Raw genomic sequence first — 22149 nt, forward strand, 5'->3', positions numbered from 1 at the left:
CAATTGCAACTCTATATTTTGTTTAATCCGAAAATTTGTTGTTGTTTAGCTTCTTTTGATTTAAAAATAAACATAATTTTCGTTTAAATTCTTTGGCAATTTAGTTAATGAGTGCGACCTGGTGTCGTTGGCTTATACTAATTGACTGATGCTACTAAGTATTATCTTAATGGTGCCAGAGTATTTATACCACAAACAGTTCATTAAAATGTTTCATATCATACCACAAAGCATGGCCTCTAAGTAGATCTCGTCTTCAAATGAGCCGAGTGCCGCATATATTACGAGATTAGAAATGATTCTCAAGTAGACAAATTTAGTTAAGCTAAGCTTCTCAACTGTAAATATGCATTTTAAATTGAATTCGAAAATGTGTTTGCCAGCCTGTTCTAGGCACTACGGTGTTTGTCCAGCTGTCCGTGGTAATAAAATATTGGAATCTGCATAAGAATGATATATACACATAGAAAATAGATGTAACGATTTCAAATATATTAACTTTCAGTTTTCAGATCTCGCATCCTATTACAAGATTAGAAGCTTCGGTCTGAAGAAAAGGCGGGCGCGTAGAAACCGATTGCTGTGTGTTTGCGGCTTAAAAGTAGAATTCCAAAAGAGGAGGCCGTTTAAATTGATTATTGAGGGGGTTTTCAGTTTGTCTCGCAATCCGCCTTATTTACGACCTTGGCGAGGAAATTATTGATTGAAATATGCTGTAATTTGAATTAAGTCAAAGCCGTTATTATCGCTTTTACCTTCTTTGTTAAATTAGATTATACTGCTTACAAGTCTATCTCTACGTCTTTATTATGCAGATTGGGCGTCTGTGCGCCTATCTAGAAATTATGTAAATTACTGTGGGCCGTTGCTTGTAAGTCAATTCAATTTGTGACATTGTTTAAACAATTTCCCTCGCCTTTGTCTGCATGGAGCAAACGCAATTCAAATTTCGAATTCATTTATTGCTGCGTCGCGTTCTATGTATGTGCTATATGTCTGAGCCGACATCGGCATCAAAATCGACATCGACATCGCCATCGCGATCGCGATCGCAATCGACGTCATGGCTGCCCTCGACTCATGTGTGGGCTGGCACTTGAAATGGGCGTGCGTTGCACGAGCAACTAAAACAATTAAACTCAACATGAATTAATGTCGGAGCATGCGTTTAACCGCAAGTCGGCGGCAACGGCAACAATTAGAGGCATTACAAGTCGAGTGTCAGTGGCGCAGGCGCTTTGAGTTCGCTGAGCATTCGATATTGTACAACAACAACAACAATTATAATAACAACAAGAAAACAACACTAACAGACAGCTGCAGTTGTAAATTTGATTTTTATGGCAATGGCAAAAAAAGTTGCAAAAAGAACGCGTTGCGATTACCGCCAACTGCAATTGGCTGCCACTGGCAAACAAACCAGCCAAACAAGTTAACTGAAAATATTTATTGGCATTACTATTTTTCGCCGAAATAATCGTTCGTACGTACACTTTTGATATTTGTCACCAGCCTCGCACCGCAGACGGCAATACCAGCGCGACTTGCCGGCTTTGAGGTGTTAATTTGGGCACAAGCGTGAGCCTTTCGGAATTGGCCAACAACACTTGGCCCGAACAACTGACAACGGCGTGCACATGTCGTGTACAATTAGCCAACCAACCATGCCATTAATGGCTGCCCCTGATTTATGAGCAAAACCAACATAAGCAAAAAATAATAATATTAACCGAAAGCGTTAACAAAGGCAACAAAATATTTGGGCAAACAAAGTTAAAGCCAAACGATCAAATTGTCTTTGTCAGTCGCATTTTAATTACTTTGGCGCAAAGAACGAGTCCCAGACTTAAATGGCACGAAGCAAACGAAATCGAAACAAACCTCAACTCTGTCTATAGAATATCTCAGCGTTTGTTGCTCTTTCCGTCTTTTGTTTGTGCAGCACAGAAATCGTGACAATCATGCAGAATCGAACGGATGTTTGCTTCTGCATAATGCAGTCCGAGCTCGTTTTCGTACAACAGACCAAAATTACCAACAAAACCCGAATCGAATTTGCCGACAAAAATAAAGCAATTAATCAAGAACAAAATATTAAAGCAAGTACAGTGAATCCTAATAATCTAGAGCTCGATACAATTTCTGAATAGCTGTTGAACGTATACTTTTTTTCTTTAATCTAAAGCCACGTTCATTAACCTTTTTAAACGTAAATTCAAAATTACAACTTCCACCTGATTTCGCAACATCATACTATACTCGTACATAGATGAAATAAAGAGTTCTCAGATCAATACATCACAACCAATATTACTAGAATACTTGTATATGACAGATCCTAAATTTCTTGGAATTTGCGAAGATGGGACAACGTTTGAAAGACCTAAATATTACATTTGTAATATCCGATTCTTAATATAGACCACATTTTTTTCTCCCAAGTAGCTAGTCCCATATGAATTTGATTTCATTCGTAATTTGAAGTTCTATGGGCAACCTTTTTTTTAGATCCTTAAATATTCGAATTGTTGAATGCGCACTTTAGATTCAAGCTGGACACCCAAATACTATAAAGTTCAGCAGCCAAAAATAACAAAAACCTTTGATAAATTGTCGTTTGGCATTTGATTTTTTTTTCCCGTTTGTTAATGCGACCTATAGTATAATAAGAATTGAAATTTCTTTTCGCGAGACTAAAATTTTCGCTCTACGTTAATTAAGATTGTTTCAAAGATATTTTGTTAAGCCGCCAACTCTATCAATAAAATAGCAATCAGCCCATTGTACTTTTGTGTTTTAATATTTGATTATGATTTTGTTTCATCTGAAGAGCTGTTCTTATATTATAAATCAAACTAAAACCTATGATAAGAACGGCAGTGTTGATATCAGATGTAATGATCTCGGAGATCCCGGAAAAATTAAATCCATTTTAGTGTAAATGATTCTGTTTTAATTGATCAATAAAGATACGTTCGGATCAAAAGGTAAATCAATTACCCAATGAATTTAATTAATACAAGGCTATATTTTACACATTAAATTTGCTTTTTATTTAAAGACTCACAATTGCAAAATCTTAATTACTGAAAACTGTAACTAAAAGAAAATGTATTCTTACATAAGCCTAATTACAACCACAAAAATTATAAATTGTGGACTAATAAAGAACACTACCTGACTAACAACAGCAAATGGCTCGAGATAAGTACAAATTAGACTCTCTGTAAAATATATACTTGTATGTATGTACGGTGTACATACGTTTTAGCTATGACGAATACGTACTTATTTATTTCCGAATCATACATATGAGTTGCTATTTTTCTGAAGAAACTTAAACATTCTGTATACATATTTCATTTTGTATGTGTGTGTGTTTTTTTTGTGAACCATTATTAAAGTCGGCGGTCTGGACCAGCCCCAATGGACCCGCCTATCTTGCGCACGAGTCCATCGGGCTGTATTTGGCTTTTCGTTTTGGGCTTGAACTGAGTTTGCAGTTTTCAGTTTGCTTAGGGCGTACTAAAGCACCGTTATTTTAATAAACGTCGTTTGGGCATGCACAGGAACAACATTGGCCTGAACTTTGGTAAAAGTTGTGCCGTTGCTTCTTTTCTGTGACTTTCTTCCAATGGCTCGAGCAATCAAATTTAGCAAACGCTGCTTGAAGCCAAACGTGTTCGGAGCATTTACGTTTTTTGTTTAATTTTTACGTTGATGCTGTGAACTATGAATGATTTTATAGCTGGCAACAATTTGCACAAATTAACGTTGGCAACGCCCACATTGATAGCTTAAGCAGATGTATTTGAGTGTGGTGTGTTGATTTGTAATTTGTGATTTGTTGATGCCTGCTGCCTTCTCTTTGCTTGTAAGTAAGGTTTTCCCCCACAACGCCATAGAAGCTCTTGGCTTTTGTAGCTTTGCATGTGCTCTTCGTTGAATATTTATACGAGTCTACTACGTACATACATATGTATGTACATTTATGCAAATGTAAACGCCTAATTGACAAACAAGCTTCGCGTCGGGCTTGGGGCGTACCCGGCGCCCCTCCATCACCTCAGTCTGACTTCGGAGACAGTGGCGGCTATTGTGTAGACAATAGAGTATAGAGGTAGCGCCACTGGTTTCATTACATTCGATGCTGATGCTGATGTTGTTGCTATTACATATTGTTATTGTTGTTTTTGTGCAGTTGTCGTTGCTGCCGCCGCCGTTGATTTTCAATATCCAATTTTCAATTTCATGTGCGGCGGCGGCTCTTTGGCATGGAACGACCTTGAGGCTTGATTCTCTAACCCCTGCTCAGGCACTCAATTATTTGTGTCTATGCTTCAGGTAGTTGTTTTCGTTGTTGTATTGAAAATCACATAAAATCCACACGCGGTTTTCAGTCGGCATTGTTGTTGCTGGTGTTGTTAAACGTTTTAATGAATGAGTTTTATGCGTGCTTCATTTCCAGCGCCATAAAACAAACACGGACAGCAACAATTCAGATTCAGATTTGCGATTCACGATTACGATTGCTTTTGATAAACTATACTCCGGTATTTTTCCTTAAATTTTATTATAATTGTAAAAATTTGTTGTTATTATTGCCAGCTGCCGTTTGGAGTGAAAGTAATTTGTCTGACACTTTGGACACGCCTAGATAATACGAAATGCGAATTTCAGACAAGTATTTGCACATTTTTCGAGAGCCTCTTACGATTCTGTGACTCACGGCTCTTTTGAATAACGGCCGGTTCGAGTAGAAAGTTTCAACATTTTTATTCCAACCTGACTCCCAAATGTAGTCATTATAGGTTTTAACAGTCATCAGAGTTGGTAATAATGTTTATGCTCATGACTGCTTATTTAGTCAATCATTTAGCTGGCGAAAAGGGTGATGTGAAACCAACAGGAAGTGCATTCGGAGTAAGGCATGAAGGCGTTCTGCTTATGATAATGATGATGGGGATCGCTGAAAATTTGTTGCTCGTAATGATTGTGAATCCGCGCTCTATGGCTTTCAGTTTTTAAATCTCTTTTTAATTATATTTCATCTTGTTCTACTCTCTCCAAAGCACCTGCGACGTTAATTAAATAAATGTTTTGTGATCAATAAGAAGTGTCTGTTCCAGACGAAATCTAAGCATATTTTTGTTTACTAAATATATGCCAACTAGTTGTCATGTTTTACCGAACAATTCATTTCTATATCTGCTTAATGCACATGTTTGCTATTAGGCTAAGTTATTCTTGTTAAGGAATTCGGGGATTGTTTTTATCAAATATTAAGTCATAGCCAGTACCACCATTTCATATTTTCAATTATTATAGAACTACATATATGTTCAAGCATGTTGAAAAAGTAATCATTCTATCAGATGAATTCAAACCAAATTCCAACGCACACCATTTGTTCGATAAATTGATCAAATGAGGCCTCATAATTTAATTAAAATGTTTGTGCTAATTGGAACTTTGTAGTTATTCGTATCAGGCTGCATTTACGAAACCAAATATTCGACTCGCTTTAAGTCGTATATATTTGTATTTAAAGCGCTTTTTAAATCAATAATGATTATGCAACCCAAACGAGAAAAACAATAGATTTCGCTTCTTATTATACCCTGTACCCGTAGGGGTAATTAAATTAAATTAATTAACTAAATTAATTTAATTAATGAACTAAATTAAATATTCCATGCATGCATACATACATTTACATTTCCATCAGAATCGTGCCTTATGCGTGTTTGTGTACTTGTACATATGTATGTATGTATGTGTGCATTGGGCCTGGTTATATGGCTATAACTTTCTTTCTGATCAACATATCATAATGAAACTTGGTATACGGATATATAATTACTAACTAGATGTGTCTACTAAATTTAGTTTATATAGTTTAAAATTCCAAGAATTACGGGAGTTATAGAAAATCGGTAATAGGGGGGGGGGGGGGGGGGGAGTGGGTGGGTTGGATCAGAAAAACTGAACAAACTCGTTCTTTCTCGTGCTCAAGAGTATACCAAGTTTGGTTATTCTAGCTCTTATACTTTCGGAGATCCTTGCGTTCATACAGACAGACGGACATGGCTATATCGATTCGGCTTGTCATGCTGATCAAGAATATATATACTTTGTGGGGTCTACCAAGCCTCCTTCTGTGTGTTCCACGTGCACTCGCACAAAACTAATATACCCTTGTACCCTTTGGGTTCAGGGTATAAAAATGTATTGTTAAGGTGCTAATCTGAATGCACGGCTTCAATGCTTTGATTAAAGAGAAAAGAGAAAAAATGCAAATCATACACAATCACAAATATAAGTTCATTGCCTATGCGATAGGAACTACTACTATGGCCTTATAAACAGTATAAGTTTAGATCTGAGGTACTTTGGCTTATTCGGATCATATCATAGCAAAAGGGATTCCTCCGGAAATTAATATACGCTGGAGTTAGAAACAAGTGATACTCCAAATAGTCAAATCCGTGTAATGCATCTAAGTTATGCGAAATTGAAATCCGAAACCACTCGTTGCTAGCAATGCGCAAGAGGCGGCCACAAACGACTGAGCATTATTGACAAGCAAATAAAGCCAATCTTCCATTTAATAACCAATTATCGTTGATCAACTGCACGCCCTTGCGAGCAAGCCCGACAGACGTACACATACCAGCATACGGGCATACATACTTGTATATATTCGTACTCGTACGTACAATCTGAGGCAGACAGACGGACGGTCGGACGAACGGGTGGACGGGCAGACAGACAAACGACGTGCACAATATCAATTACGAATTACGACTGATTATCCACGAGTTCTTCTTGCCTGAGAATTGGCAACAGTTCCAGCCACAACAATGGCAATGGCCATGGCAATGATAAAGCCCAGACATCCAGCACAGTGGAGTGGACTGTGTAAGCCGAGGGCGGTGTCGGCGACGGCGACAGCGCCTTCGTCTGAAACTGCAACTGCAACTGCGGCTTATTAGCACATAAACAAGTTAATGCCATTGATGACGACGCTGATGCTGGCAAGGCGGCGCACGAATTCGTTCAATTGCAGGCGGCGGCGGCTCTTGAGGCTCTTCAGGCACCTGAAACGCCAAGTGCATGGCAAATGGGAAGCACACGTACGTGGGGGAATGCGCCTGCAAAAGCTGAAATCAAAAACTTTTGTCGAAGATAAATGGGCCAGCTGCTGGAGCAGTTGCGAGTCCCGAGTGCTCGAAGTTGTCAACGGCGGCGCAAAAGCTTTTGATGTTGGGGCCGTGTGTAATGCGTTGCTCGTTGTCTTTTAGACCATGTTAAACTTTCCCAGTTGGCGACGCCGCCGCCTTCTCGTTCCTAGAATATGTAGTTCAGCGAGCCGGCTGTCTGTCAGTGCTTTGTTTGTCCAACACTTTGGGCTCGAAGCCAGATATGTTAATGTCGTTTGGGTCTGCGTGTAACTAAAACCAAAAGTCAAACATTTCTTGTTGGCTTTACCTTGAATTTGAACGACAAAGCAAGCAAGCAACGAACGAAGCCTCTGCCTTCGTCTTTCCGAAGGCCACAACACCCTATATTTGTTTATATCTATTCGAGATATTGGAAAAGACTGACACCAATCTATGGAATTATATACACCTAGACCTCGCTTAACATGTGGGTTGCGTTTCTAAAAACCTCTTTTTTTTAAAATATTTTTCAACTTTAAAGAGAGAAAAGGTGCCAAATTTTTAATCGTGTTAGACCGAGTTCGTATTAAAAGAGGTTGTGTGAAACGAGGGCTAGGCTAACTATTAAAAGTTTTACTTTGTTATGATATCTAAAATCTCATATATCTCTCCCTATAGCTCGATTTGATCAAATTCGGAAACATCATCAGGCTTTAACAATTTGTTTGAAGTAGTTCATGATTAAAGCTTCTAGAAGATATACGTACATAAATCTAGTTCTTATTAACATTTTAAACGCTGATATATAAATTTTTTTCTCTATGGACTTCGTAGATTTAACTACTATTATGCAACCGTACTGGACTTAAAACTGAAAGAACATTCAAAATTTGTACCACGTGGAATAGAGAGCATTAGATCCCAAAATAAATATCATCATCTCTTATTTAATAGAGTAGTATAACAAAAAAGATGACTAGTTGGCATGTGGGTTCCATTGAAAAATCAAGAGACGCATAGATTTGAATGAGCTTAGAAATGAATATATAAATACATACATAGACCGTTGAGATGAGCCATAATGACTTAATTTGTTGCCATTAACGATGACAATTGGGTATGGCTCCGACGATGGAGACTGTCACTGGAAGCACTTGGTTGCTCGTATACACATACATATACATACTTATACATATAGTATGTATGTGAATATATGCAAATAAGCAGCAATTATGTTGATTTAAGCACTAATTGGCACTAGACCCCACTACCCCCACCTCTCCACCTGCATAGAGCACAGACTGACCCCTTCTCTCTGTTCTTTTCCCATTCACAGGCTGCCCAGCGACGACGAGTTCCCACTGCCTGCGCTGCAACAAGTCCGGCTGTATCAAGTGCCCTCTGTACCTGGTCACAGATACGCGCCAGTGCGTAGAGCAATGTCCGACGGGGTACATCGACCAATGGTCCGCGCACACGGAGTTCATGGGTCGTGTCTGTGTACCCACTGGCTACTCTGGACCGCTGATGGCCGCATTGGCCGGCCTGCTGGGCGGTTTTCTGGTCTGTCTCTCATTACTGGCCGTCGCCGTGATGCTTGTGAGGCGCAAGCGAAGACGCAAGTCTGTCAAACAGAAGCTCATCAATGAGAATACGATGGATCGAGCCGATTTCATGCGTCAACTGAACGAGATGCGACCCAACGCCGAGTACTTTCTGGCCATGCTGAATGACACACGACGACAAATTCGCAAGCTGTATTTGTCTGGCGAAGTGGCGGCGGCAAACTCGTATCGTCCGATCGTGAGGGATCTGGCCAAGCTGCTCATATTGCTGAATAGACCGATAGAGTTGATTCCGGCACCGCCGCAGGATTGGTCGCGTCTGTATGCTTGGTCGGAGCAGGCGTTGGAGCGTTACAAGCCGCAGGTGGGGCAGCTCATCGACTTCTTCCAGGCCTCCAACGGTGGCCACGGAGCGCAGGATGCGCTCTATGCGGCGCCTGCTAAGAAGCACCACAGTATTTTCCGGCAGCACGGGTCGCCAGTAGCCAGCACGACGACACAACTGAGTGCTGGCGGCGGAGGAGGCGGTGCTGGTGATCTGGTGGCGGGCGATAGAAACAGCACCGCCTCGGCCCATCAGAAGCTGCACCTCTTCGGCTCGCTGATCAGTTTGCATGAGTTCGAGGAGCCACGGGCCTCGGATCCCTTCGGAAGCAGCTTCAACACGCTCAAGAGCGGCAATCTGATATCCGATCTCAATGCGAGTTCTCTGTGGCTGGAGGATGAGTTCTACAAGCTGGGCTTTCGACCGCAGGACGAGATCACGACTGAGTTGTAGTGACTGTTAGTGCCTTTTTTATTTGTAGAATCCAAAGTATTATCTCCATGCCCATGCGCCGCCCGCGATGTGTCTCCGCTCCATGCTGCAGTGGAGCGGGTGCTTCACATTGGGTACCAGAGCAGTCCAGGACATTCCCACACTCCTTTGAGAAATGAGACGCGCGTTTAGTCTAGCCTCTAAATGTTTACGTTTAGTTTAGGTGTAGTCGCAAAGTGCCTAAGTTACGAGTATTAATCTGATAACTTGGCTATATAGCCACCACTTACAGAACAAGCCTAGGCAGTAGCAAAAACATACAGCATGCAACAAGCAACTAGTCATGTAAAATCACAAAATGCAAATGGAAATCATGTCGATGTCGAAATTAATTTAATTTTATAGATTTTACAAAAATCGCAACACTTACGAATAGACAAATATTGATTGTGTAAACCGTAACATTACTTATAGCTATAACTGATATTAATGTACAGAGATAATGATAATCTTAGTAATGCTTAGTACCTAAATATATCTGTATGTTTAAAAGATGATCAACAATAAACAGATGTGCTTTGATAAAATATTTACTTTGTACCCAATAGCAGATTTTAAAGATCGATAGTTTTGAATGGTTTTCTTTTTAAAGGAAACGAAATTGGTCTTCGTTTTGTGAATATTTAATTCTCTGTTCCAGCGCAGGAATTCAATATGATTTAATTTACATACAACCGACTTTCGGTTTATAGTCAAAATTTCCATCAGCACCTACGATGTACTTGGGACCGGGGCCATAAATTAAAATTAAATATATTTTCTCTTAAATCAAAGAACTTCGACCGGATTTTAAATGTCTAATGCAAATTGGTTTCTAGAGATGACATTTCAAACGATCAAATGTATAACTTGAATAATTAATTAGGCAAACTAATTAGATGTCCCACTGTATATGTTCTTGGTTAAGTGTATACTGTAGGGTTAAAAACTTAAGAATGTATAAATCGCTTTTGTTATGGCGCTTCGTACTTCCACAGTATGTTGTCTTCCTCTTTTATGACAATTTCTGCATGTCATGTCGCATCCTCGCAAGCTTCCAATTGCTCGAGATGCTGTCGCTCTGTCAGCTTTCGTTCGTTGACTAGGCCAGCCAATTCGCTCGCATCATAGCCAATCAACAGCTTCAGATCACAATCGAATTTATAAGCAAATCGCTTGCCAGACACCTTGGAGATCATGTCCCCATCATAGTAATAACGAAGCGCGCGCGACAGTTTCTCATAGTTCATGGCCGGTTTGTTCTTCTTTTCGCCCCAGAGACGAGCGACGCGATCCGGATCACTTAGTTTGAACTCGCCTTCGTTTCCCACCCATTCGATGATGTCCGTGTGTTCGCTGTCGGTGAGTATCTCCAGCAGAAATTGCCAGAGCTGTACCTGACCATTGTTGCCCGAACCGGTAGCACTCATATTGTTAGGACTCTGTGAGGCGGGCGAGCTATCGGCAGCTGTACATTAAAGCGATAGTTTGAGGAATAATAATAATAAATTCATGTATTGGCTCATGTTACTTACATTCAGCTCGTGCTGGTGGAAGGACATAGAAGGACTTGCGCATGATCCGCTGCTCTTTGCCGGCAATGGGTGTACCGTTTCCTGCTTCTCCGCCAGCGGTAGTAGCAGATCCCCGATTTTGCTTCGGCTTGCGCATTTCTTCGGCCTGCTTGTGCACCACAGACACAAAGTTGCACTCTTTGAGCAGCTGCAGATGCGTCCAAAAAACATTTCCCGGATCCCGTGGCAGCTTTCTGCGGAAATCCTCGTGACTCATTGCGCACAGCTCTTGGCCCGTTATTTGCCAGTCTGCCATGTTCAGATCGCGCAACTCAAACTGCTTGACCGCCCATTCCAGCCAATGCGAGACATGAGCCCTGTTCCATTCGCTCGCATTTTCAGGTATTCTCAGCCGCGCTTGTTCCCGCTTGAACTTGCTGTCGAGCACCCAGTTGAGCACTGGCTTGACCTCTTCCTTGATGTTCGGCTCCGAATCATCGCTCTCCGGCTTAAGCTTGCGTTTCTTGTTAGCTTGTTTGCTGGGACTGGTGCTGGGTGATGCTTTCGTTGTCGTCGTTATCGTGGTTTTTGTCTTTGCTGTTTCACTTGTTGTTGTTGACGTGCTGCTCTCTGCGCTCACCTCCACTTCCTGCATGTCATTGGACAAGGCAGCAAGCGCCGCCTCCGTTGGTTTCAGCACATCGACTATGTTGATCTTTTTTGCAATCGTTTGAATTTGAACGTTGATCTGCACCAATCCTTCACCCTTTACGCACTGATCCACTAAGTTTTTGTGTGGCTCCAGCTGTAAGTGTAACCTTGTAGTTATTGGTTTCTAACTCCACCGGTTTTTTATTTTACTCACCTCTGTGGCATCTTGCAGGCAGAAGGTGTAAAAATTCAGTGGCACACCTATTTTTTGTTCCACAATTCTCCTGCCAATGCAAATCATTTTATTAGAAATATGTAGAGCGAATCAACAGTAGTCCAAAATCGAATGATTTTGTTGGCTGTCAGAAGCAATTCAGAGAGTGGCGTCATACAGAATTGTTAACATCCAAAACTTACTTTAAGGCACTCAGCGGCTCCCGTATGTCCATGTGCACAATAATTATGTCGTCTGGCTCGTTGTCCACATCGTTGCTGTCGTCGTATATATTATTATCCTCAAACATGTCGTTGGTCATCGCCTCTGGGATTGTTTACAAACATTTGTGGTTACAACAGGTGACAAAAAATTGGAAATGTCCCTGCACTTACCCAGGCCGCCGCCAGAGCTCAGGCGTCGCATTAGCTCCTCGGACAAGTCGTTGTTGTTGTCCATGCCTGATGAAATATTAAAGTAATGTTTGTAAATTTTTTTTTGAGAATATTGCTTATTTTAATAGAAACACACAAAATGTGCGCATACGATAATATATTTGATACTGGCATCGATACCGATAACAGGAAACGTTGTATAGCACAGACCTTTGTGCACGGAATATTTAGTATTTTAATACTAAATAGAGTGGCCGTTGTAATATGCTGCAAAGCCGTTATCGCTATAAATACATTTTTAGGCAGTATTTTTTTTTAATTATTAATTTTTTTGCGGGTTTTGTGTTTGCTATTTGGTAAACCAATTTACTTCCATTAATAACGGACTGAAAGTTAAGGATACATGGGAGATGTAAGAGAATAACAGAAATATTTGTAAAGCAATTTCAATATCTTATTATGTCGCCTTTTATTAATTTGCAATAAGAATTACTTCATAGGTTCAAAAAGAAAGAAATGCTATAGTCGAGTGGGCTCAACTCTTTAAATTCTTGTAATTGTTGTAAATCCTTTGTTTAATATAAAAAAGTTAATTGAATAAAAAATAGGCAACACGTACATAGAGTCGTAATGTTCGTGCCCATTCGAGATTCTGTGTTCGTGCAAGTGTGCAATACAGAGTTGAGCCAAAGCAGCAACAACAACAGCAGCTGCGGGCAGAACATGGGGAGGAGATTGTGTCGAGCAATAAAAAAAAAAATATATATAAAAAAATTAAATTATTTTTTAAAATATTTAATTATTTAATTAAATTAATAAAGAAAATTTATTTAATACATACATAGAAGACATGTTTATGTACAGTTTTAACAGCATACATTTAAATCATCGTGTCTATGCGTGTTTATATGCGTGTATGTATGCAGCACAAAGTTCAACCAAAGTAGTAACAACAACAACAGCTGCGGGCAGCGCTGCGGAATTGGCCTATCATGATGAAACTAGTATAGCCTTTTACCCTTGGGTACAGGCTATAAAAAGTAGAAATACATATGTATGTATGAGGAGTGGGCTTAGATTTTGTGGTGTTTGTGGCTTTTAAATATTTTAATAGTGAAAAGTTTAGAGTTGTGTATTGATGGGTTTGTAATTCGGTGATGGGGTTAATGTTTGGGACAACAGATAATCTATGTGGCGTTGTTGCAGAACGGGCAGTGTTTAGATAGAGTTCAGTCCACGTAATGTGTGTGTGTTAGTGCGGTATGTCCACGGCGAATTCTATTAAGTTTTATTTGTTCTGTGCTTGATAGGACGTTTTGTGGATTGTTATTGTATAGGTCCAGGACAGATAAATTATCGGCGTTGCTTTGCTGGTACCAGTGGGATGTTTGTTTGAATCGAGACGATTGTTTTAATGCGGATATATTTAATTACGTGTATGTATTGTGCTATTCACATGTTTTTACATATATGAACAAGTTAAAGGGTATATGTTTGTCTATTTGCTGTCTTTTGTTGGACCAAACGGTAAAGCATTTTTACAGTACACTGATAAAAAAGTTGCATAGTACAAATTAATATTTTCATATTCAATCTGATGTTATACTATTTCATATTCAAATCAAATAAAAACATCGTAAATTTTACTAAAAACATATTCAATTAGTGATTTTAATATGAATAATATTCAAAACAAAGTGTAAAACTTTGTTTCAATTTAATGTTAAACCATATTAAATATTAATAAGCACACACTTCAAATAACAAATTGTTAAACTATATTCCATACTATGTATATTTTAATATACTTTTATAATAACATTAATTTCACATTTTTTTGTAGTCGATTTAATTATACTAGACATTTATTCAACTTTAATTGACTAGAATTTCCAAGTCTTTTTTCAGCTGTTGTGTAGTATAAATACAAAGTGAAACCCCTTGAAATACAGATATGGTCGTTAGGTATGTGTATGGATGTGTATTGAATCACGTTTTTCTTCTTCACTTGTAATATTAATATTGATCTAAACTATATATAAAAGGCATAAAAAACGTCAAGATAATAGTTAAATCTACGTGTAAATTTTGAAATTTCCGAGCTTTTTTTTCAGTGTGGTGTATCGAGGCAAGATAATTAGAAAATATTTCGTTTCTAATCTACAAGGAATAACTTATAACTTTTCCTTTAGGATATTTTTTTTAAACTGTTGCTTCTACATTTAATATGGTTTTGACCTCGCTTGACTAATATAATTATACTTTTTTTTACCGTAATTTTTATACCCTGTACCCGTAGGGTAAAAAGGGTATATTAGGTTTGTGCAAAGTATGTAACATGCAGAAGGAAGCATCTCCGACCCCATAAGGTATATATATTCTGAATCAGCACGACGAGAGAAATCGATCTAGACATGTCCGTCCGTCTGTCCGTCCGTCTGTCCGTCTGTCCGTCCGTCTGGATGAACGCAAGGATCTCAGAAACTATAAAAGCTAGAATAACCAAAGTTGGCATCCAGATTCTCCTAGGTCCGAGAAAGGACGAGTTTATTTATTTTTTTTTAATTTTATACATATTACACTGTCGGGCTTGCTCGACTGTAGCGTTCTCTCTTGTTTTATTTATCGTATCTTGTCTCTTAGAAACTAACATGTAGGCAAATCTTAGCCTAATAATCTTATTTAATTAATTAAAATTAATTATTTATAGTACAGTATTATTTATTGGCTAGTGCGCCAAATTAAATACAGCGCAAGTGTATTAGGTTGGGCCTGAAGCTTGATCTGAACCTTTGCTTTCATTTGCTACATTTCTGTTCTTATGAATATTTTCATTCCGTATGCCCATGGTGCCCTAGTTTTAGTTCTCGGTATCTTCGATTGAGCTCACTGGATTATTTCTAAATGACTAACGCAAGCGAGCTATGGGCAAAGGCTCGCAGCCATTTGTCGAAATTGGTTTGAGAACTGCATTGTACAAGAGTACTTTGTACTCCAGTTTTAATGGTGGATGGATGTTTGAAACACCAATGTAGATTACTAGCTTTAAATGTCAGTGGATTTCTCTTCGCTTCGATGTGTTTACGCCAAGTACGCCGTCTTTCCAAATGGATACCAAGGTATATTACTTGGGTTTTTTGTGGAATGTTGGTGTTGTTCGGTCAATGGAAGACAAGTTTATCTGTTTAGGGTAAAGGTGGCATAATTGCACTTTTGCTCGTTTACATCTTTGTGCTAGCCTGCAAGCCATTTTTCCACGAGATGAGATTATAAATGTTCCGCTAATTTAATTATAATTTTCATACTTAGGCATTTTAGCTCAGAAGGCATTTGATTGTTTCCCCTATGCCCTCATTCCCCAATATCATAGCAATTCGACAAAAATTTAAATTATAATTATGCAGTTTTTGGACAAATGCTAGTATCTATATTAATCGCAGCAAAGACTCCTTAATGAAAAGCTGGAAATTTAATATGATATTACCATTAAAACTGGAACTTTATTGTAATTGCTCCTATCTCCTATCCTCTCTGGCCAGAGATGCCTTACATCAATATAAAAGACCTCTTGATGATGTAAAAAGTAGAACGGAAAGCAAGTCTGAAACCGACGGAATTTAAGATATCTATAGCGCCATAAATATTAAACATTAAAGTAATACTTGGAATAAAATAGACATCTGAAATCCTGTACGGCAGTCTTGTTTTTCCTTCGACTTAGAATTAATATCAGCAATTTTTAGGTACTTCGCTGAGGGCTTCTTTTTATTAATAATGGGATCAAATTATACGTTAATATATTTTAAGGGCAATGAGGGGCATACTCGGTTTTGTATGTTCTCATTTCTGTGTATGGAAAAGCAAAAAGCTAGAAATGACTCAACTCGAAAAAGCCATAGAAATTAATTGTTATTTCAATATGCAAATTTTATTTGAACAGGCATTCCTTAATTGATCATGAACGCATCGAAATATAAATTTTACTGCTTTTGACAAGCAATGGTCGGCATAAATTTGAGAGTTGCGGAAAAGACAAATGACTCATTTAGTAATAATAATAATCGTATTAAAAGTACTAAAAATAATTAAAAATTCTCGGCCTATGTGAATTGATTAGCCGAGAGATATGATACTGAAACGCCCACTTTAGGCAAGTGGCACCAATAGCTCCTCATTGGCACTCGACAGTGGAATACCAGACACCAATACATTGTGATAAAACGCCACGAATGAAATAGTGGGTCAGTCAGTCAGACAGTTAGACAGTCTGTCTCCCAGCAGAGACAAAGACTGGCAATTGTCTTATCACAAGAGGTAGCGATCTTTCGAAACAGTAAAGCAATTTGTCGAGTTCTCCCAAGCGAAAAGCACTTGTTATAACAAACGATTTTTCATGTTTTCCCTGTTAAGATGATTGCGGCAAATACCTTGCAATTTGGCGTATCTGGGTTCTGAGTGCGTGAGTTCTGCACTCGAAATAGAGCTGAGTACATTAATTACCTCATTGTTGACTCAGCTTGAGAGCTGAGGCAAACAAGGCGAAGGCAGTGGCAAGTGGCTTCTAATTGTTAATTTTTAGCGATATTTACGAATTCTTCTACAGTCCGTGCTAATTATAAGGAACTCTCTTCGCCTCAAAATCAAAATCTTGAATCTTGAGAAAATAAAACCTACAAGTACTTTCACTTAAAAAGAATACAATTTGTATCTTCAGAGCAGTCGTTACGGGATTCTATGGGGGGACATTTCGGAGACGGGTCTCTTGAATAATTCATGCTACTATCCTAACAATTCTCTTGACGAACGGTTGTTTTCTTTAAAACATTTGTACAAAAGCAGCCCATTAATGTGCAAGCTATAGATTTGGAATGGTTCCCTTATACATTTTTATTTAATAATTTAAATTATGATTGTAAAATATAGAACGATAAAGGTAAGTTTAACATAGAAATAACTGACCAGCTAGCTCATTTGTAATTAATTTAAACAGCTTTTGCAGGCTATAGATTGATTGGAATGGTTCGCGTATACATTTTTATTTATATTTAAAAATAATACAACAGATTTGAAGTATGATTAAAAATATAGAAAGATATAAGTAAGTCTAAAATAGAAATAACTGACCAGCTAGCACATTTGTAAATAAAGTAAAATCTTATACCACACTCGTACCTACTAATTACTATAAGGCTTATACTTAAATAAAATAGTTAATATTGCGTTGCGAACATGTTAGAATTTATTGCCCTTTGTTTGCCCTTGCAGCCATAGTGCCAGTGTCCATTGAAATCGTTGTTGACCGAAGCTAATGAAGCTGAATAACTTCTTTATACATAGGAACCCACTTACAAACACACTCTCTGTAAACAGACAAGTATATTTACCTTTGCACTGACTAATATTTGCTTACTTGCTGGCCAAACGCTTAGTTCATTCGACCAAGTCACTCGACTTTATCATTTTGTGTTGTTGCTGTAGTTGTTGTATTTCTAGAGGCTTCCTTGGGGTCTGGCTGAGTCACTGGCTGCAGCTCAGATGACAAATTGGCCAAAATCATTAGTCATGCCTATGTAAGGGGCTTTATGCTATGATATGATATGCTAATGAAGTGCGCCCACACACCCGTAAGCCGTAGTCTGATCGACCCGTTGGCCCTCGTGCCCATTGATTACGATCTACGAGTATAGCCCTCGGAGCTCGTAATCTAAACAAAAGTTGTCTAGGTCATGTGCATCACGAAATGGCAGGCCAGTTTCAGCTGCAGCTGGGCGGATAGGAAACATTCATATCCCTGGTTCGAAGCCATGGCGTCGCCGTGTGCTCGGGAATTCGGCAAAAGAGCCAACAACTGCTCGCATTGGCATGGCAATGACGACGGCGAGGGGAGAGTCAGAGACACCAAGTCATATAACGAAGCTATAAAATTATGCGCAGTCATCGTGGCGCCGCTCGAAAGCCAAAAAAAGAATCATATTCCGGCGACTTATATGTTGCGGCAAATGCCAGACGTGGCAGTATCAGAAGGCAGAAACAGAAACAACCCCTTTGGGGCGCCTCTAGCTCTCTCACATTTGGTGGCAACAGTCGCGGCGCATTCAACTCGAGAATTGCGTCACTAAAGTAGTTGGAACTAAATCAATAGGACAACTCCCACAAGGCGACCCACAAAACCAACAAAAACAAGTGAATTTGGGGCAAGTGGGAAATGAAGTGAAAAATTTGCATTTTACGGCGCTATTTAGGTCGCGAAGTTCCATGTCCGAGTCCGGGTCTAACACTTTCGAAATTGCAAGGACATCTGAAAGGCGACGTCTGCGTTTGTTCTGAACATAAGTCAACAATTCTGAGCTTCCTCTTCATAATTTTTATTAATTAATTGGTTTTGTTTTTGCCTTTGCATTTTCATTGGCTTCGTTAAGTCGCCGCCGGCATTTCTGGGTCGCCACATAAATTATGAAGTTCCATTTTTCTATACTTTTTGTTCGGTTCGCTCTACACCTACAAAGTGGGTTTTGAGTGTTTGGTTGTTTGTGTTGGATTTGCAGTTATTGGGGTTCCAGCTCGAAATTTTGTAGTGACCAGGGCTCGGCGCAATTTCCGTCCAGTGGACTGGGTAGAGGGTTTTTGAGTATTATTAAGTTTTTGAGCGCCAATCGATATAGACGAATGGACATCCAATAAAATTTTGCCTAACTTGTAGTTCCTTAGATAGAACGACAACAAATATTACTCCAAGGGGTGGGAATTTCGATTTGTGTGACTGATCTAAATCCGGTATCAGATATGTTTATTTCAAACGCTGTCACACGTTAAAAATAATCCTTAAGGCATGCAAAAAAGGATATATTGAGTTTGGTTGTACTATACTATGCAACGTCACATTTTAATGATTCATAAAGGATAAGCAAGATCAGCTTATATTCAAACTGTTCTGTTGTTTAAAGTCTTGGCATAAATTTCCTTTTTGTTTTTCCGAGAAAGGAAATTCTTCTTTGGGTTCTTCATAAGATCAGGCCTACTGAATATTACATAAATACAGGTTGGAAAAATGAATGCCGGGGTAATATGAGATATCCTTATTCTTCCAAAGCGGAACAACAAAATTAATTTCAATAAAAGAAAAAAAAAGCTGAATTTATTTTTATTTTAGATTTAAATATTGAACGTCTAACAGTTTTAAATTACTTCTGAACCGACGCTATGATGATAATATTGTTCCTTTTAAAATTCTTTAGTAGTGGATTATGTCGGACGAAGATTTATAACCGAAACATTATAAATGATCTAAACTTCAAGTACAAACAAAGGAACTGAGATCATTCTTTCTGAACTTGCCAGGAAAAGATTTATATTCCAAAATAGTTTCATGGAATTAAATAAACTTTCTCGCAAGCTCTGCTGCGAGGATAACATCCTGGACGACTTGCCATATATCAGGAAGTTAAGAACGTGTCATTTGACATCAGTGCACTTGTATAATTTTTGCAATTGACGGAATGATTTACATATACTATATACATATAAGTACTATGTAAGAATATGGAAGGGCGTACGCAATCTAAATCTTAAAAAGGGAGCTGAAGTCGGATTCATTATTATGGTTGGTTTAATTGATTTTTTGAAAGTTTTCTGTTATATCAAGTGTCTAGAATAGGGATCCAGGAGGTGCACAAAACTTCACCCATACGCGCACATTATTTCAATAAAATTGTCATTTCATTCAAATGGTGATTCCGTCATTTGACGAGTCGATTTCTAATTTGTTTATGGCCGCTTCTCATTTGCAGTTTTATTTTCTGCAGTGACCACATTTAGGATTCATCGGTTGTGTCTTTTGAGTCACGCTTGGAAAGTCACCAAGCGCTGAATTTATCGTTTTGACAGCTGCTACGTGCAATAATAAAATTGTCTAAGCACAAAAATATTATATACAAATGTATGACTTATTTCTGAAGAAATTTCATTAACAAAATGACAATAAACAAAAAATCATACGAACGCGGGTGAGAGGCGGAACATGTCTGCCGGCAATGTTGCTCTCTCTTATCACAGCTGCAACATGTTCGATGTTCGGCCGAAACAGCTGGTTGGCAGGTCTGACCGTCATTTTGTTGTTGTATCTGCATCTTTTCAGTTCGACGAGTGTTGAGGTTCGTTGGTGCTGTTTGTCGCTGCCGGTGTGGTTCTTCCGCTCATTCAATATTGAAAAACAGTTCGCCAGCGAAATTGAAACGCGACGGTTGTCGAGCGGGTGTGCTTGGTGCTTGTCTCTCAAGAACGTCGACGTACTTGGCGTTCGAGACTTCTTTCTCATTGCGTGGCTGCAGAAAAGTAATTTTGGCCAAAAGCCGCAGTCGCTCGATAAGCTGCCACTGAGTAATATCAGTTACTCGCGCAACGTCTATTTAATTAAGCGTTTCGTAAACCAAAAAGTACAATAAAAAAACAACAAACTATTTTTTAAACTGTTTTCCACAGCAATTTGCTTGGCTATGTGTGTGTGCGCGGGTTTCTTGGTTCGTCGAGTGGGAAAAGTGTGGGCGGTTCGCGTTTTTGGCATGTGTTTTTTGCTTAGAATTTAATGGTATTTAATGGCGCTTCTAGTTGTTATTATTGTTGTTGTTGTTGTTACTGTTGTGGCCGATGTGGCTGTTTTGCTGCTGTAGGCCAAAACTAGTTAACAAGTAAGTCGCGCGTAACGTGAGTTAATTTTTGCAAATGTCTTCTATTCTAAATTCGATTTCTTTCATGCGCGAAGCAACAAAATGGGCAGCAAGCTAAAGAGCGACAAACATTTTAATGTTATAACCATAAATTGATAACAATGGCATTAACATAACTTGTCAAGTAAACTGAGACGAAACAGCAATACTCGTAGTAGGCATGTTTCAAATCTGGCATTGTTTCTTGGCTAGGGCGAGGGCGAGGGCAGGCAACAACAAAATAAAAAACAACAACTGCAGAGGCAACAATAACAACAAACGTTGCGCGGTGTTTTTTTTTTTTTTAATTTAAATCGATTCGCATGTTCGTGGGAAATAAAATGTTTGTTGTATTTTAATCAAACTTTGATCGCACACACATAAAGTTAAAATAAAAAATGCTGACCCCGAACTCTGAATGAGAAGTGTTTCTGAATTGTTTGTGTTGAAAATACAAATTGTAAAGTTGCGTAAACCCAACGTAGTACATGTGTATTAAAATTTCTTGTTTTGTTTCTTTCGGAAACAGCTTCTTAAAAATAAATAAAGCAAAGGCAAGCCACAACAAACACGAAATCCCATTAAAAAACAGATTTGTATCAAGTGGAAATTTGAAATTCAACCAAAAAGGTAAGTTTTGCAACCAATTATGAACAGCAGTCTCGCATTCGAAGTATATTTAAAGAAAATCAATCAAGTCAGCGTAGAACTGGGCATGGGGCTACGAAACATGTTGATGTTTTGAAAACACGGAGATTGGAAGAACTGTAATGAACAGCTGAAATGAATTTAATTAATTTGAACTTGAATACAATTATTTGTATATACTTGTATGTACATACATACAACTGAAAATCTATTGATATCAGAAATTGCACGTTTGATTTAATTTCCCGAACAAACCCGACATTGAAAAGGATGTCATAATTACAAGTATAATGGTAAACTTCATTTTTGTTACTGTATATATCCATCGAGTCGGACAAATTCAGAAGGAAAACTAACTTCAAGCGGCGCGAGATCACAAAAAACTTGGATCCTCTGAAATATTCTCAAATCCAAAGTTGTTTGTTTCAAATGCAATGTTATTTGTAAGGAATTGAATCCAAATTTAAAATTATTTAATTTATTTGTGGAACTGGTATAATT

General features: G+C 38.5%; 2 protein-coding genes and 1 long non-coding RNA gene across 4 annotated transcripts in view; 2 read left to right on the top strand and 1 right to left on the bottom strand.

The window, feature by feature from the left end:
- The window catches only part of LOC115625308, a 41595-nt gene extending 31523 nt beyond the window's left edge, over window positions 1-10072 (top strand). Inside the window, exon 3 of the mRNA XM_030520327.1 lies at window positions 8500-10072. Coding sequence (XP_030376187.1) covers window positions 8500-9506 — 1007 coding nt within the window. The 3' untranslated portion in view covers window positions 9507-10072. The remainder of the gene's footprint in view (window positions 1-8499) is intronic.
- Window positions 9992-12431, bottom strand: LOC115625307 (DNA-binding protein Ets97D). 2 transcript variants are annotated; one of them, XM_030520326.1, is made up of 6 exons: window positions 12299-12431; window positions 12107-12230; window positions 11904-11973; window positions 11060-11843; window positions 10515-10992; window positions 10056-10458 (listed from the first exon to the last, which is right to left on the bottom strand). In XM_030520326.1, the coding sequence occupies exons 1-5, from the start codon at window positions 12360-12362 to the stop codon at window positions 10559-10561; spliced, it is 1476 nt and encodes a 491-aa protein (XP_030376186.1). In that variant the 5' UTR covers window positions 12363-12431; the 3' UTR covers window positions 10056-10458; window positions 10515-10558. The 2 variants fall into 2 exon arrangements, with proteins under 2 accessions (XP_030376185.1, XP_030376186.1); XM_030520325.1 differs by having other exon boundaries at window positions 9992-10992.
- An 8090-nt stretch (window positions 12432-20521) lies between these two features.
- LOC115625560 lies at window positions 20522-21631 on the top strand. The gene is made up of 2 exons (XR_003995536.1): window positions 20522-20629; window positions 21530-21631. It is a non-coding gene; the product is annotated as an uncharacterized LOC115625560 (long non-coding RNA).
- Window positions 21632-22149: the final 518 nt, after the last annotated feature.

This window comes from Scaptodrosophila lebanonensis, unplaced genomic scaffold, assembly GCF_003285725.1.
Source record: "Scaptodrosophila lebanonensis strain 11010-0011.00,11010-0021.00 unplaced genomic scaffold, SlebRS2 tig00000072-arrow-pilon, whole genome shotgun sequence".
Classification (NCBI taxonomy): Eukaryota; Metazoa; Arthropoda; class Insecta; order Diptera; family Drosophilidae; genus Scaptodrosophila; species Scaptodrosophila lebanonensis.

Coding starts and splice junctions, on each gene's coding strand:
- LOC115625307 (XM_030520325.1), bottom strand. CDS start 12,362: ATGGACAACAACAACGACTTGTCCGAGGAGCTAATGCGACGCCTGAGC. Junction 11,974..12,106: donor GAGCCGCTGAGTGCCTTAAA/GTAAGTTTTGGA, acceptor TTGCATTGGCAG/GAGAATTGTGGAACAAAAAA. Junction 10,993..11,059: donor TCCACCAGCACGAGCTGAAT/GTAAGTAACATG, acceptor TTTAATGTACAG/CTGCCGATAGCTCGCCCGCC.